The sequence below is a fragment of the Sceloporus undulatus genome, chromosome 7 (assembly GCF_019175285.1).
Source record: "Sceloporus undulatus isolate JIND9_A2432 ecotype Alabama chromosome 7, SceUnd_v1.1, whole genome shotgun sequence".
Taxonomy (NCBI): Eukaryota; Metazoa; Chordata; class Lepidosauria; order Squamata; family Phrynosomatidae; genus Sceloporus; species Sceloporus undulatus.
This window is the reverse complement of record NC_056528.1, coordinates 13,656,939-13,673,146: the sequence shown is the minus strand read 5'-3', so window position 1 is coordinate 13,673,146 and position 16,208 is coordinate 13,656,939. Positions and strand designations below refer to the sequence as shown.

At 46.4% G+C, this 16,208-nt stretch overlaps 2 protein-coding genes and 1 pseudogene across 6 annotated transcripts in view; 2 read left to right on the top strand and 1 right to left on the bottom strand.

Moving 5' to 3' along the window:
* The first annotated feature begins 507 nt into the window (after nucleotides 1-507).
* Nucleotides 508-10,199, top strand: NAIF1 (nuclear apoptosis inducing factor 1). 2 transcript variants are annotated; one of them, XM_042480110.1, is made up of 3 exons: nucleotides 508-662; nucleotides 4,428-5,103; nucleotides 6,005-10,199. In XM_042480110.1, the coding sequence occupies exons 2-3, from the start codon at nucleotides 4,593-4,595 to the stop codon at nucleotides 6,484-6,486; spliced, it is 993 nt and encodes a 330-aa protein (XP_042336044.1). In that variant the 5' UTR covers nucleotides 508-662; nucleotides 4,428-4,592; the 3' UTR covers nucleotides 6,487-10,199. The 2 variants fall into 2 exon arrangements, with proteins under 2 accessions (XP_042336044.1, XP_042336043.1); XM_042480109.1 differs by lacking the exon at nucleotides 508-662 and adding an exon at nucleotides 2,870-3,003.
* On the bottom strand, nucleotides 938-2,959 carry LOC121937168 (annotated as a pseudogene).
* A 1,584-nt stretch (nucleotides 10,200-11,783) lies between the features above and the next one.
* FAM102A (family with sequence similarity 102 member A) overlaps nucleotides 11,784-16,208 on the top strand; it is a 33,882-nt gene continuing 29,457 nt past the window's right edge. For 3 of the 4 annotated variants that reach the window (XM_042478241.1, XM_042478240.1, XM_042478239.1), the window contains exons 1-3: nucleotides 11,804-11,862; nucleotides 12,645-12,786; nucleotides 14,805-15,566. In XM_042478241.1, the coding sequence (XP_042334175.1) occupies nucleotides 15,421-15,566 (146 nt within the window). In that variant the 5' untranslated portion in view covers nucleotides 11,804-11,862; nucleotides 12,645-12,786; nucleotides 14,805-15,420. Of the gene's footprint in view, nucleotides 11,863-12,644; nucleotides 12,787-14,804; nucleotides 15,567-16,208 lie in introns of all 4 variants that reach the window. The other variant, XM_042478238.1, reaches the window with a different exon arrangement.

Genomic DNA, 16,208 nt, shown 5'->3' with positions numbered 1-16,208 from the left:
AAACGTCATTTTGACGTAACGTCTCGGCTTCAGGCCCGCTCTCTGATTGGTCCAGCGCTACCACATTGTCCCCAAGGAGGGGCTTTTGTCCAATGGGACAAAAGGGCGTCCCTGATTGGCATCCGCTTTTAACCAATCAGAGCGAGGGTGTGTGGGGAAAGGAAGCTTAATTTTGACGTAACGTCTCGGCTTCTTCTACTACTATACACCCGGCTTAAAAGAGGGCGGGATTTCTCCAAGCGCTCAACCAATGAAAAGAAGGGAAGGACCGCATAGGAGGCTAATGATTGGGCAAATACTTAGGGTCACTATTGGTCAGCGGGAAGCCTAAGAGGCGGATCTTTGAGGCTCGTCAGCCAATCAGGTGCGCGGACTGTTTGGAGAAAGGACCGCCCGACCAACCAATCGGTTCGAAGCACTCCCGTTTTGACAAAATGGACGACTTAAACCCCCTCGCTCCTGATTGGCCGAGAGCGACGCCGAGAGGGACGCGGATCTCGAAACCAATCGCGGCTTGGCGGGAGGGCGGGCTCCGAACGGTGATTGGCAGGCGCTGTAGCCAATGGAAAAGAGAGGCGAAAGGGGTCCGATTCTGGAAGCCATTAACGCCACTGCCGCAGACTAGAGGCTCTCTTTGGTGCGGGTTTCGCCGGGGAGCTGGGGTACGCAATTTGCGTATCTATCCTTCCTCTTCCAGGGGAGCAGAGAGAGGAGCGTTTGGGGGGAAGGAGGGAGAGAGAGGGAGGGAGGGAAGGTTTTGGGGGGACCCCTTCTTCCTCCTCTTCCTCCCTTTTCCCTCTCATTGTCCTCAGCCTCCTTTCCTTCCTCCTTCGGCCCCAGAAGCCTTACTGTGACTATTACTACTCTTCGGTGTTTACTTACACGAGGACGTCTTCCTTTAGAGAAGGGACATCGTTCCAATATATGTATCTATAATGGGGTTTGAGGGTCCAGGGATCTTTGGGGTCCACAAAGGGTCCTGGCACCAAGCCCTAATGGATGCCAAGGGCCCACTGTAATCATGATCATGATAACAGAGTTAATACTGATACTCTGTATCTAATGGGGCTTCAGCATCCATGGATTTAAGGGTCCTGGAACAAACCCCCAAAGGATAATCCCCAGGGGCCACTGGATCCATCCTCCTCATCTGTATATCATGGGGCTTGATTCAGGCATCCATGGAGGGTCCTCCTGGGACCAAACTCCGGCAGAGACAAAAGACCCACCCTAGTAATAATAATAATAACAACAATAATATCCCATTGTCTTTAATGGGACTTGATTTGGGGACCCATATAGTCCTGGAGCGCCATCAGGCTCTTCACAGAGAACGCACTGGGTTTCTATGGAGTCTTTATCATCTGTTTCTCTGCCATAGTCTTCCTTTCTCCTTCAAGTTGTTTCTTGAAGCCTTCCTCTTGCTCTCCTAATTTTGCATCAGATGAGCAACGCAAAAAGCACTTGACTCCTTGGCTTTTTCTGTCTCTGCATCTTTTAATGTGGTTTTTGTCTGGGCATCATCCAACAGCCTCCTTGAATGGCCTCCCTTTGCCTCCTTAACATGCTGCAACTCTTCCATTGTTCTGGTGCAATCCTTTACTCACCTGAACTATCTTTCCCTCCATGGTCATTTTCTCTTCTTTGAGGCATGCAATTCCTTTCTCAGCCCAAGACTTGTGTATTTCAAACTCAGCCGCAGTCTCTCCCAGTTTACGCAGGGCATTGCAGTGCTCTTTTTGCTTCTTCTCAATGGCATTGCTGTGTAGTTCAGTCGTCTTCTTTATCCCTGCATGCTTCCTTCCTAGTTTTGCTTCCAGTCGTGCTCTTATCTCAGCCTGGGATTCAAGCTTTTCTCCCAAGCGCTTCAAAAGCTTCTCAGCATCTTTTGCATGCGGTTTATCACCTTCAAGCATGGCTTCTGTCAGTGCTTCCTTTAAAACCTATCTCTCTTGAGACGCTTCTTCTTGGGCAACGAATGGCATCCGGTGCATATCAGCTGAGATCTCCTCACAGATTCCCTTCTGCTTTTGGCGCTCCTGTTTTTCTAGATGCAGCTGTTCTTTCAAGCATTCAGTTTCAGCATTCATAGCTTGCTCCTTTTCTCCATATCCAGATAGCATTCTCTCTTTTTGCTCTTCAATCCTCTTGTACTTTTCATTGAGCTCTTTGACCTCTGTTGACAGCATTGTGTCTTTCTGTCGAAGGACAGTCTGCAATTTCACAATGTCCTTATTCTTGGCTTCTATTGTTTCCTCTAAATGGGCGATATCTAGATTATATTGATCACTCATTTGTTCAGCAACATTCCCAAGTTCCATAATATATTCCAAGAGCTTCTCTGAATCGTCTCTCTCTTCAGACTGTTTCTCAGTTTCCATCAGTCATTCTTCCAGCTGTGCTACTTTTTCTTTTGAATGTCCCAAAGTTCCTTGGGTTACATTCAGTTTAGAGTCCATGTCTTTCTGTTTAACAAAGGCGGCTCTCTTTGCGCTCAGCCGATTCCTGAGCTTCATTAACTCTTCCAATAGACTGCTCACTTTTTTCTGTGCCCCATCTTCAAAACACTTTGTTTGGAGCAAATCGTTGGTCTTGCTCAACTCCAGAAGCTGTCTCCCCAGAGAAGCAACGTTTTCCAGAAGAGAGTTGTTCTCCGTCAGTGCAGCACATAGCTTTGACTTAGGTTTCTCAAGGTCTTCCTCCAGGGCTTGCAGCCTTCCATCCTGTTCTCCTCGTTCTGCAGTTTGCACATCTATCTCTTTTGGTTTTTCATACCTTTCAGGACAGTCAGATCCATTTTAGCCTTCATTCCACAATTACTTGGCCTTGACTGCTGAGCTGGGAGTTTTCTTCCATTTGCTGGGGAAGATGTTGGTTTCATATTACTGGGATTCTGCTGGTTTCCACAATCCCTGGGTGCATCATTGAAGCGCCTGAGAGGAGCCCTAGGGAAAGACATGACTGCACTCAGATGGAGAACTTGGTTTCTGTACTGAGAGAAAGGTGGGATCTTAATCAATTAATTAATTCTGGCCTTGTTTTGGCTGCATTGGAGACATGAAACCGAGTCAGTGGGTACAAGTTGTTAAAGCAAAAGGTCTTGGAGGCTGGGTATGCAAGAAGGGCACCATGTTAAGAACTGCATTAGGCACACTTAGGCTGCTGCCACACTGCAGAATTAAAGCAGTTTGACACTGCTTTCACTCTCAGCACTCCATCCTATGGAATCCTGGGATTGGTAGTTTGTTGTGGTGCCTGAGAGAAATGGATTTGAATCAAACACATAAGATTTAATAAAAGAGGTAGAAACACATGAATAGAGTAGAAATCGTGTTAGACTATATAACCGTATGCTATAATTAGATTATATATGTAGATAATATGGAACCACATATATACATGTGGTTTATATATAGGGAGAGAGAGGCAGGCTAAGCTCCACCAGGCCTGCCTGGAAGAAGACAAGCCCTCCCTCCGGTCCATCTGCCTTGGTCTAGGCCTCAGAGGGAGAGAAGAATGCCTTCTCCTTTTGTGTCGTGTCTTTTAGATTGTAAGCCTGAGGGCAGGGAACCGTCTATTATCCCCTCTGTTGTAATCCGCTCGGATTCCCAGTGATTGGGCGGTATATAAATAAAACCTATTATTATTATTATTATTATTATTATTATTATTATTATTATTGGTCCTGGAACCAAAACCCAATGGATGCCAAGGGCCCACTGTAACAACAACAACAACAGCAGTCCATTGTATATAATGGGACTTGAGCATCCACACATTTTGGTATCCTTGGAGATTTTGGCATCCCTAGCTTGCTGCATTTGCCTGTTATCAAAATATAATCATCATCATAATATAATGTTTGTTTGTTTGTTTATATGCTGCTCTTCAACCAAAAGGCGATCAGAGGGGCTTCCCAATTGTCAATTAGGCATTTCCCTGCCCACTCAGGCTTCCAATCCAAAGCCCTGCTCAGGTCTTGCAAAGGCCCCTGTCTTTCTTGCCTGAGCCCATCCACCTGCAATGGGGGCCTTCTTTTCTTCCTACTACCTTGTTAAGCATCACTGTATTTTCTACCAAGTCTCAGCTTCTCATGATACTTCCAAAATACAACAGGCTCAGCTTAGTCATCTTGGCTTCTTTGGAGAGGTTAGGCTTGATTTGAACCCATTTATTTGTTTCTTTGGGAGTCTGTGGTTTCTACTGAACTCTCTTCCAGCACCGCATTTCAAATGAGTTTGTTCTTTTCCTATCAGCTTTCATTTTCCCTTTTAATTGATTTTATATGTTTATGTTTGCATCATCATGTTTGTAGTTGCTCCTTGTTCCAGCTTTGTTGCAAGCCGCCTTGGCTTGCCCTGTCAGGAGAAAGGCAGGATGTATATGAAATAAGGAAAGTCTCACCCTCTTCTCTCCTTTCAAAACAGGTCCTGGCCTTGCTCAACAAGAAGCTCTTCTCTTCCTTGTAGAAGGTGGGACTTGTGTCCTGGTCTGCCCTTCGGCTTGGCTCTCTCCATTCTGCCATCCTGTTTCACCTCTGGACTTCGCCTGGTGCTCACAGAGCCCAGCTGGTCTTGGGCCTCAAACACCCCATGGCAATGTCGTCTCCCCCAGCACCGCCGGCTAAGAAGCGGAAGATGAACTTCTCAGAGCGGGAAGTGGAGATTATCGTGGAGGAGCTCGAGCGGAGCAAGCACCTCCTGATCAACCACTACAACGCCGGCGTGCCTCTGGCTGCCAAGGCCGCCGCTTGGCACAACATCCTGCGCCGTGTGAACGCCGTGGCCACTTGCCGACGGGAGCTGGCTGAAGTCAAGAAGAAGTGGTCCGACCTCAAGACGGAGGTCCGGCGCAAGGTGGCGCAGGTCCGGGCAGCCATGGAAGGAGGTGGCGAAGGCCAAGACGGAAGCGGCGACGGCCAGGATGCGGAAGACCCTACGGGTGCCACGGCGGCCCCAGTTATACTCACCTCCATGCAGCAGCGAATCTGTAACCTGCTGGGGGAAGCCACCATTATCAGCCTCCCTGCCGGAGATTGTACTGGTGCAGATGGGACAGAAATCCCTATCACAGCTGCAGCCACTACGGTCACCCTTACTCAGAGTAAGTCTATTGGTTACACCCTACTCAGGACATGCAAAGGGCTTAATGCCAGTTCCGAAACATTTGCCTTGACGGACGCTCGTCTGACCAAAGATCACTTAGAGATATCTGGCTGTTGTTCCAAGCCTTCCCAAGAGTCCATTGGATGCCAAACACTGACACACATCACTGCTATAAAATAAGTTTTATTGGTGGTAAATAATGCAGTAGATGATATACAGAGGCCCTTTCCCTGATGTGGTCCAGCATCCCTTCACAACCAGTGGTAGAACTAAGGTTCTGAACAACTAATTCTACCCAACCTTCCCCAACTAGCAATCCATGACTGCCTATGGGGCCTTGAGATGGTGTCCCAAGTAAGACTGATATACAACAGATTCATGGGCCTGTTACAGACTGCCAAAATAAAGCTGCTTCGGGTCGCTTTGGAGGTATGCTATTTAAATGATGCATGCATCCTAAGAATCCGGAGGTCGCGCCAAAGCCACACTCCATTCCTAAGCACTGGAGTGCAGCTTTGGTGCAGCTTCCGGATTCTTAGGGTGCATGCATCATTTAAACAGCATACCTCCAAAGAAACCCAAAGCAGCTTTATTTTGGCAGTCTGTAACAGGCCTTAGTCTGTGCTGACTAGGAGTCATAGGAGTTGCAGCCCAGCAGCCTTTGCTGTCCTTAAGTTGTCCACCCCTGCTTTAAAATAAAGGGCTAAGGCTGTAGAGTATAATCAACTGAATCTTTGAGATTAAGAGACTGAAGCTACAGTCCCGTATTCATATAGCTGGGAATATGTCCCATGGGAGTAATGTCAAGAGTAAACAGAAAATTATATTGCACAAGATGTTCATGAAAACCTCTTTTGGAAGCAAGGTAAATATTCTAATATACACTTTTTCCTTCCTAGTTCCAGCAGAGACAACTTACCACAGCCTGGAGGATGGCGTGGTGGAATATTGCACGACGGAAGCCCCCACCACAGTCACAGCCGAAGCCCCCTTGGAGATGATGGCTCAGCAGGCAGAGGTCTCTGTGAAGCCTCAGGAGCTGAAGAGCCGCATCGCCTTGAACTCTGCCAAGCTTCTGCAGGAGCAGCGAGTGACCAACCTGCATGTGAAAGAGATCGCTCAGAACCTCGAGCAACAGAACGACCTGCTGCAGATGATCCGGCGCTCTCAGGAAGTGCAGGCGTGTGCCCAGGAGCGCCAGGCCCAGGCCATGGAAGGCACCCAGGCTTCCCTCAATGCCCTCATCCAGGTCCTTCGCCCCATGATTAAGGATATCCGACGATTCCTGCAGAGCAATACTCCTTCCCCTTCCATGACTGCAGACCAAAGCCAAGTGGCCCAAAACGGACAAGACAGCGAAGACAATTATGCCATGAAATAAAGCCAGGCACAGTGGCATCTTTCAGCAGAGTAGAGCCTTTTAGCCATAGACCTGGTTGAGAGAAGGTGCAAGGAATGCCTCTTGCCACTGCGCAAACTGGCTTGGTACCTTTCCCTAGATGCCAAAAGCTCTTTGTGGATTATTCCTGGGGAAGGGTTTTTTTCCCATCCTTTTTTCAAAAAATTGTTTAACAAGTCCATGACAAACTCTTCATTGGTCATGCAGGACAAACTCGGAACTGGACACTGGGCTTTAAAAATAAAAATACACAAATCACAAAGGAAAATAGCATGTACATACATATATATATATATACAAAGGCATCTTTTGTTTTCCTCATTGCTATTTCCTGGGATTCTTTAAGGTGAGGGACTGAGATCGACGGCTAAACAACTGTCCAAAAGCGGCCCATCTAAGAAGTCCTGCGCTTTGTGGCTGGCACCCCATTGCCATGTTTGGATCTACATTGGCTTGTCATCCATTCTTGCGCTAGGCAAAGGGCCTTCTAGGACTTAGCCCTCCAGATATGTTTGACTGCCAACTTCTGTCATCCCCAGCCAGCATGGCAGTTAGCAGGGAAGTGCCAGGAGGAGTTGTAATCCAGCACACAAGAGAGGCACTCAGTTAAGGAAAAGCGATTTAGACCCTGTCATCCCACAGGAGGGAGCAGAAAAAACTGGAAGACCCTAGCTCAATAGTAGAGCATCTGTTCGAGATTCCATTGCAAGCATCTCCAGCTAAAAACTTCAGGTAAAAGGCAACCAGAAAGGCCTCTCTCTCTGTCTCCTGAGACCTGGAGAGATGACAATGGACAAATGGACAAACAATCTGATCTGCGCTAAGCCTGTCGTCTGTATTCCAGTCCGATCTCATTTCTTGCCTGAAGATGGTGCTATTTACGTATCAAGTGTACTTTTTAAAAAACCGACAAAAAGCCCTATTGTGGCTCTTTCAGAGTAGGATTATAAAGGGTCTTGACAACATCTGAAACCCTTATTCAACTGTTAGCAATGTTAAAGAATAAAATACATGTTCTATCTAATGGAAAGACCTCTAGCTGTCATGGCAGCGCAGGGATGTTTGCAATTCATATCTCTGACAGTTATGTGTTGCCGGCTCTTTGCTTCCTAGTTAACTGGAATGGGGAAGGGGTGTGTATAAGGAATTAAAAGAACAGTGCTTTGGACTGGCTAAATCCCAGTGATCCCCAAACTCTGCCCTTCCAGATGTTTTGGACTTCAGCTCCCAGAATCCTAGACCATTGGCCAAGATGGCTGAAGTATCTGGGAGCTGAAGGCCAATATATCTGGAGGACCAGAGTTTGGGAATCACTGCAAGTAAACTGTCCTCTAGCAATTAAGTGAAACAAGGGCAGAGAGAGGGGAGCATTTCTGGAAGATGCACACAAAGTGCCTCCTCTCTCCCATCCCAAAAGGCAGCCAGGTCAGATAAGGCAACTGTCTTATGCACAGATTTAGGAGAAAAGAGGAGACCAATGCACTGGGGCCAAATCTCTGTTGGCAGCACGTCCCACAAGGTTGATGCAGCCACCTGAAAGTTGTAGCTCTTGTGGCCATGTTGACCCACTGGCCTTGTAATACAGCACTGGCAGAAAGCAACAGTTTGGGGAAAGCTGTTAAAGCTATGCACCACTCTGGCTATCCAACCACAACTGGGTAAACCAGTTTAAACACATCTAAACCAGCTTACACCAACTAGAAATGCCACTTTGAGGAGGGAAACTTTGTTAACAAGCCAAAGCAAGAAAAGGAAGTCTATTCCAGGTGGAAAATCTGGTTTTTCCACATTCCCACAGAGACAAGTTCATCAACAGCAGACTCTTTTTATAAATCAGGCAGTGACCCAAGAAGAAGTACAAAAACAAATAACTAATAGAATCTATAATATTATATAAATCTATAACGGCTTCATGGCAAACTAAGTATTAATACAAGAGTCCTTGCTACTGCACATGTAACAAACGGAGTCCTCAATCTGACTTTGATTGTACTGACCTGAAAGACCTGTGTTGCCTTACACAGCCCTCTGAAAATTTAGATCAAGGGACATGATCTGCGTCTTTTTGTCTCTTTATATCCCGAGGCCTGGCTATCACTCTGCTGCACCTGAAGAAGTGGGTTTATATCCAGAAGTGCTCCTGCTAAAAGAACCAGTTAGTATTAAAGGTGCTGCTACATTCCTTTCCCCCTTCCCTTCCTCTTTAAAGCTGCAAGAGACTAACATGGCTACCTGTTTGAAATGTATAATATATATGTTCTTGCTGCAGTGGACCCTTGGTATCCATTGGGGTTTGGTTCCTGTACCCCCCCCCCCCCCCCCCCCAAAAACAGCCCAATGGGGACTGTTCAATCTTAGCAAGTACACAATACTCTCTTAATGGCTGTTGGTACCAGAGATGGAAAACTCAGTTCGGGGTGAAGTATAACGTTAGAGAATACCCCAGAAAAGGGGCCAGGATAGCTGGCTGTCATTTTGGGCACTCCGCATTACAACACTTAAGTTTATAGGTCCCACGTAATACACTATCACATAACAGGCTAATGAAAAAGACAAGCAGATCAAAGAGAAGCTCACAGCCTGCTATTAACTTAAGCTGAGAAAAGACAAGCTTAGAGTCACTCAGTACCAGGGGATAATCCAACTAATGGGGATAGAAAGATATTATTTCACACCGTTTTCCAGAGCTTCTGTGTGTGTGTGTGTGTGTGTGTATATATATATATATATATATATGTTGACTTACAGCGTGAATTTCAAACTATTTTCTTAGGCAAGGAATACTCAGAGGGGTTTTTGCCTGTTTGTTCCTTTGAAATATAGCCTAGAAGAATGCCAATGCAGCGAGCCTAATACATGCTTTCCCCTTTATGTTTGTGGTTTAGATACCAATTCTTAGAGCTTTTTCTCACCCAGAAGGAATATAACGCTGTCTCTGGCATTTTGCACCCTTTACGGGGCACAGATTTCCCATTTGGACCCTATCAGGGGCCTGCCTCCAAACCAGGGGAAGCTCAAACTGGGAAGATGTTACGGAGTTAGCCTTCCTCGCTTGTCTGTTGCCAGCCATCTAGTAATTGGAGGCAATTGGAGACATGTTTTCTCTGAATACAGAGGTCCTTCTGTTTTTAGTTTTTCTGCCCAACAGCCACCCTCCAGAAATTTCTCTAATCTATTTTAAAGTCTAGTAAGCCTCTGGCTATTGCCGTATCTCTTGGTAATGAGCTCCAAGATAAGGCAAAGCTCAAGAAACTTCCCCATTAGAAGAGCTGTGATGAAATCTTCCCACGGCATCTCTCCAAAACTTATCCAGAATCGGACGCGCGTACACAGCCTTTGGTCATAAACTTCCCCGCTCAAGAAAGGGGAAATTGTCTTTCTCTTAAAATAAAGGTTTTTATTAAGGCACCAGACCATGTCTGTTCTTGGAAGCTAAGCAGGGTCAGCACTTGGATAGAAGACCACCAACAAATACCAATCGTTGTAGGCTATACACTCATCACTACTGGCTAAGCTGGTTAGGGTTAGAGCATTAAATACTACTTTTTAATAGCCATTTGTTTTACATATGGAGTCAGATCGTCACGTTCTTTGCCTCGGGCAGCGCAGCATCTTGCGCAGCCTCCATCTTACGCTTTTCCTCCTTTTCCTTTCCTTTCCTTTCTTTTGAATGCTCATTTATCGTGCGGACAGATGCATTCAAAGCACCAGCGGGACGGGGTTTAACGCTAATAGACGTTCCCGCTGAGGCCGTTTAATCCCTCTGTTATATATTTATTTGCCTGGCTTTTTGGGAAGGAAAACGCCGGTCCCTTGGAAGGCAGCATTGTTGAAATTACAGTGCGTTTGGCAGTTCTCCGGGCGTTTTTCCAAGGCTGTTTATTTATAACGTTTAGTCACGTTATCCAATTAATTACAAAGCAAAAACACTCCGGAGGAGAAGGAAAATGATTTGCACCGAAAGCTGTAGGATAAATATGCGTGAGAAGAGCGGGGTTTTATAAGCCTAGCAAAAGTTCAACGCTCGCCACCCGTCCAAAGGGGAAGTTAAAGAGGAATGAATCACAGCAGATAATAATATTGACCCCGGTGTCATACAAGATATATTTAGGAAAACACGATTGCTTTTTCCAGGGAGGGAAATGCGTCGGCAAAAGTCTCTAAACCTTAGACTAGGGCTGGTCTGGACCTTAGAGATGATCAAATCCATAGGTGAGAACTGTGTGACTATCCTAATGCTGCAGCTCCCCATTGGCTAGAGTTGCTGGGACTTGTAATCCAATAACCTTTAGAAGGCAGACAGTGTGGTGTAATGGTCTGAGCACTGGACTATGACTCTGGAGACCAGGGTTCGAATCTCTGCTCAGACATGTAAACTCACTGGGTGTCCTTAGGCAAGTTGCACTCTCTCAGCGTCAAGGAATGACAATGGCAAACCTCCTCTGAACAAATCTTGCCAAGAAAGCCCCATGATAGGTTTGCCTTCAGGTCGCCATAAGTGGGAAGCAACTTGGAGGCACACAACAACAAACCGTTGGAAAGCCATACATATCCCACCCCAATCTGTTCCCGCTCTCTGACGGTGGAGGAGCAATATATATATATGTGTGTGTGTGTGTGTGTGTGTGTGCTTTTGCTCTCTCTCTATATATATATATATAGAGAGAGAGAGAGAGAGTTATAATTCTATATATACATATATATAGAAATCTATATACAATTCTGTATCATCATTATATACATCATATATGATATAATTTTATATATAATTATTTATAGGAGAATTATATGTGTGTATGTATGTATATAAATATAGAATTGTATATATATATATATATATAATTATATAGTGTTATATATATGTACATATAGAATTATATATATCTGTGTGTCTGTGTATATATATCTCTCTCAATTACTATAATGTCCCTATTTCCCTCACTTTCTCTCCTTTTCTGCCTGATCCCCATTTTCTGAGGTAAAACCCATCAAAACCCACAGGCGGAGGGCGGGGCCTTGGCGGCCTGAGCGAAGCCACTCCCCTCCAATCAGCGACCCCGCCGCGGCCACAAACCAACCAATGGGAAAGCGAAGAATTTTCCTCCCGTCCACCAATCCCCTTTCTTCGTTCTCTCTTTTTCCTCCCCCTCCCCGCTCCAACCCGATTGTCCAATCCCTGGAGAGAATGAGGCTAGAGAAGCCGCGCCCCCTACGCACGCGTTCCATCGCCCCGCCCTTTTTCGTCGTCGTCCCCGCCCTCCTCCTTCTTACGCTGGTGGCGTAGCGGGCGCAGTTGGCGTAGCAGGGAAAGCGTAGAAAGCGCGAAGGAGCCCCAAGAAGACTAGAGTCGAAGCGGAGGTAAAATGGAAGCAGAGCAACAGCATCCCCCCTCCCCAAAAAGCCCCGTTTCCCCGCTTTTTTCCCCGGAGGAGGAGAAGGGGCGAGGGAGGGCACAGAAGGGGGAGAACCCACAGACAGGGGAGGCTGGGGGTCGTATTAGTCTGTTCATTGGGGGATAGGGGTCTCTGAGGGGGGCTGGGGGTATCTCTGAAGGTATTTAGGGGATTCTGAGGGTATTTGGGGTCTCTGAGGAAAGCTTGGGGGTCTCTGAGGGGAGTTTGAGGGTCTCTGAAGGTATTTAGGGGTTTCTGGGGAGATTTGGGGGGCTCTGAGGGGAGTTTGGGGGTCTCTGGAGGTCTTAAGAGATTTTGAGGGTCTCTGAAGAGTTTGAGGGGTCTCTGAGGAGAGTCTGGGGGTCTCTGAGGGGGCTTTGGGGTCTCTGAGGAGATTTGAGGTCTGAGGGGAGTTTGTGGGGTCTCAGAGGTCTGTGAGTGGGGTTGGGGTCTCTTAGGAGATTTGGGGGTCCCTGAGGGGTGTTTGGAGTCTCTGAAGAGCTTGAAGGGGTCTCTGAGAGGATTTGGGAGGTCTCTGAGGGGAGTTTGAGGGGCTCAGAGAGAGTGGGAGATGAGGGGAGTTTGGGGGGGCTCTCAGGGCTTTCTTTGGGGGCTCTCTGAGGGGTTTTGGGGGGCTATTCTTACAGTGAGGAGCTGGGGTTTTTGGGGAGGGGGCTCAGGCTTTTTATTGCAATTTCTTTTCATCCTTTTGACTTAATTTATTGTGATCATTTGTTTCCCTTTTAGGCCCCCATCTTTCTCCCAGACGCAGAAGGACAAGGGGAGGCTGGTGGGGAAGGGGCTTTCTTGGCAAGGTTTATTCAGAGGGGGTTTGTCATTGTCCTCCTCTCCGGAGGCTGAGAGTCTGTGACTTTCCCAGCGTCACCCGGTGAGTTTCCATGGCTAAGCAGGGACTTAAATCTTGAACTTTGAATCTGAACAGGGATTTGAATCTCCTGGAGTCCTCCTCTCCCGGCGTTCAGACCACTCTCCCACAGAGAAAGATGCATTGATGGCCTCACGTCAGGAGGAAGTGGGTCAATTTCTCTGTATGACGCTGAGGCCAAGTTGGCGGAAGGCTTGCAACACCATTATGATTCCAGGAGCCACCTCCGTCAGCTGCTTACACGAAATAGAGCCAAACACAACAGGCTGGAGGTCAGCCTGAACTTGTGACACTGAAACTAGAAGTATTCCTGGAGGTAAAAATTGAGTTGTGGGGGGGGGGGATGTTAGGAGAAGGCTAGGCTCTTGAAAGCCATATCACAGGCTTAATTTGGCTCTTGGCAGGCTCAGCATTTTACAGACTCATTGCAATCAGTAACTCCTAAATGGTGTTTGCTTTGGTGACCGATTGCAGGCCTACGCAAACACACAGAGGACCAGCCGTCACCTTTACTTGCCCTGTGGAGCTAGCAGGCTGGCTGGATCCAGCCACTTTCGCCCCTGATGGTGGATCTGAGGCTTTGTCGAAGACAGGTGGGGTTTAATCTTGCTTTGTAATGTTTTAAGCCAACCATCCACTTGCTTTTTCTTCCTCGCTGTGGGGAAACTGAGTACAGTCAGATCTCCACAATTGCGTCTTGGACCTTTGTGGATTTGATTATCCACTGATTTGATTACAGTAATAGGTTCTCTCTAGGAAGCTCTAGGTCAGTGGTTCTCAGCCTGTGGTTCGGGACCCCTTTGGGAGTCAAATGACCCTTTCACAGGGGTTGCCTAAGACCATCGGAAAATGTATATTTCTGATGGTCTTAGGAACCGAGACACCGCTCCTCTATGGTCACCACAACATGAGGAACTATATTAAAGGATTGAAGTATTGGGAAGGTTGGGAACTACTGCTCTAGCTCCTCCAGCATGACTCTGCCAGAGGTTTACCATAGAGTTGCGCTGGAGTAGCTAGAAATTCCTAGAGAAAACACTTATCTAGGCACTTGTAGGTCCTCCAGTGCAATTCTATACTCAGCTTCCTGTGGATACTGACCATAGGAGTTGTAGTGGAGAACCTAGAGATTCCTAGATGAGTGTTCATTCAGGTTAACAGAATATAGTGGGGGGTTTTAATTGCAGTTTTCCCACTTTCACGGAGGTCCTGCGCTCCTGCCCCAGCAAATGTGGAGAGACTACTGTACTTAGCTGCTGAAAAGCCAAGGCTGGAGGAAGAAAATGAGTTTTCTTGGTATTTACCAGCCACGTGGCATAGTGGTTTGAGTGCTGGACTATGACTCAGGACCAGGGTTCGATTCCTGCTCAGCCATGAAACCCACTGGGTGACCTTGGGTGAGTCACACTCTCTCAGCCTCAGGGGAAGGCAAGGGCAAACCTCTGGACAAATCTTGCCAAGAAAACCCTATAGTAGGTTCCGTCTTAGGGTCGCCCTAAGTCAGAACCAACTCAAAGGCACACCACACACACACACAGCCACATATGAACTATTATTTTTCTCTTGAAAGTTCTTTATCAGAACAGTGTGTGAGAGTAGGAGCAAGAGAACTCATGCGCATGTGTGCCAGAACGAGCGTATATATTCAAGCATCCCTCCTTTTATGAGAATTCAAAGATGTAGCTGCATTAACCTGGAAAATCAGTACGCCAAAGGTGCTCTGGCATACTGTTTATGAGGACGTTTGCTGAAGATACCTCTTGAAAATCTAATAATCATGATGGACAGCACGAGAAAATATAAAAACAGATTTGGGTGACATCTGCTAGATGCATGAAAGGATGGTATTTTGAGATTTTTGGAAAGCAACCTGAGTTCCTTCTTAGGATGAATGTGCCACAAGGCTTCAATATTCATCCATCTATAATTAGGCTGTAACGGAGGGAGGCGCTGACAACAGGCTTGGACTAAACCATCTCTCTCTCTCTCTCTCTCTCTCTCTCTCTCTCTCTATTTCTTAGGCTGAGAAGAAACCTGTGGGAGCCACTGCCGCCGCGTATGCAGCAGATGCACTTAGCCACGTGAAGCTTTGGCAGAAGGGGAGGAGACTGGAACTCTAGAGCCTGGGCTGTGCGCTGTACACCAGCTCAGAGCAAAGCCAGCAATGCTTCCAAGTGGGGCCACGGGAGAAACAGAGTGCCACAGCCTCTGATCAAGAGAGCTCCTGCTGGTCTGGAGCTTGGGTTTTCCTCCCCTTCCTTCCTGCCCCTTGGAGATGAACCAGAGACTTAACTTGCCCATTGTCTCCTTATCCACAGTCTTTATCAGCAATGATACTATAGCCAGATCTGACCACCAAAGAGAGAGGAGGCTTTTTCATTTAAAGCTAAGCTGCCATTTCATCTGAACTCAGTTTTCACACAGGCTCTTAGATTTTTTTTGTATCTCGGACTGATTGGGGAATATCTTTTCTTAAGTTTTATTTTGCGTTTTCGCCTTTTCAGACATTATTGTTTATACTTAGAGCTGTTGCTCTTTGATTATTCTTGGTGGTGGTTTGTTGTTACTGTTTTTTAAATTGGTGTTTCTAGATTATTATTTTGACTATTTTGATTTTGATCGTCTTTGAATTCGCCCATGGCTTTTTTGATGAAGAAAAAGAAGTTCAAATTTCAAACCAGTTTCACTTTAGAGGAGCTGACAGCGGTACCTTTTGTGAATGGGGTTCTCTTCTGCAAAATCAGGCTGCTAGATGGAGGGGATTTTGCCACTTTGTCTTCCAGGTAAGAAGTTATTCATGTGGTGCCCCTTCTCCCTCTGTTTCCCATTTGATATCTGTTTTACTGAGCCATTTGCTTTGGGTAAGAGACTCCCCCCATCACACACAATCTGAATGGAAACCCCATTTTCTGTCTGGGGTTGGGGAGATGAAGAATGGCGATCATTTATGGCTTGCTATATGGCATTCTTGAATTCTTTAGGAAATTGGGTGCTCTCTTTCTTAGGGCCTTCAAACAAAAAGTGTTTATAGTCCACATCACCTTACTTTCCCACACTCCAGCTGCCCAGATGGTAAGGAACGTGTGTTTTAATATGTACTGTGGAACTTGGGATTTGCAAAGATACATTCTCAGTGTTGCTTTCTTGTGCTGCTTTTGATTCCTTTTGAAGCTTTTGAATGGCTTATTCTAGACTTATAAGGAGCATTTTGCTTTGGAAACCTGTTCTGAAAAGTCACACTGTCGGATCCTGCGAGGCTTCATGTGTGGTTCCTTTTTATGTCCCTAAATCAGTTTCATACACTAAAGCATTCCAACAGAAATTTAAACGACAGAATCCTAAGACTGATTCCATACAAGGGTGTGGTTTTTTGTTGTTGTTCAAAAGTTGCATCTGTAATCTAGTTTTCTCTTGCTTGGGGAAAA

Excerpts from the sequence above, each read along its gene's own strand:
- NAIF1 (XM_042480110.1), top strand. The coding sequence starts at position 4,593 with ATGGCAATGTCGTCTCCCCCAGCACCGCCGGCTAAGAAGCGGAAGATG. Across the intron at positions 5,104-6,004 it reads TACGGTCACCCTTACTCAGA|TTCCAGCAGAGACAACTTAC; the intron begins GTAAGTCTATTG and ends TTTCCTTCCTAG.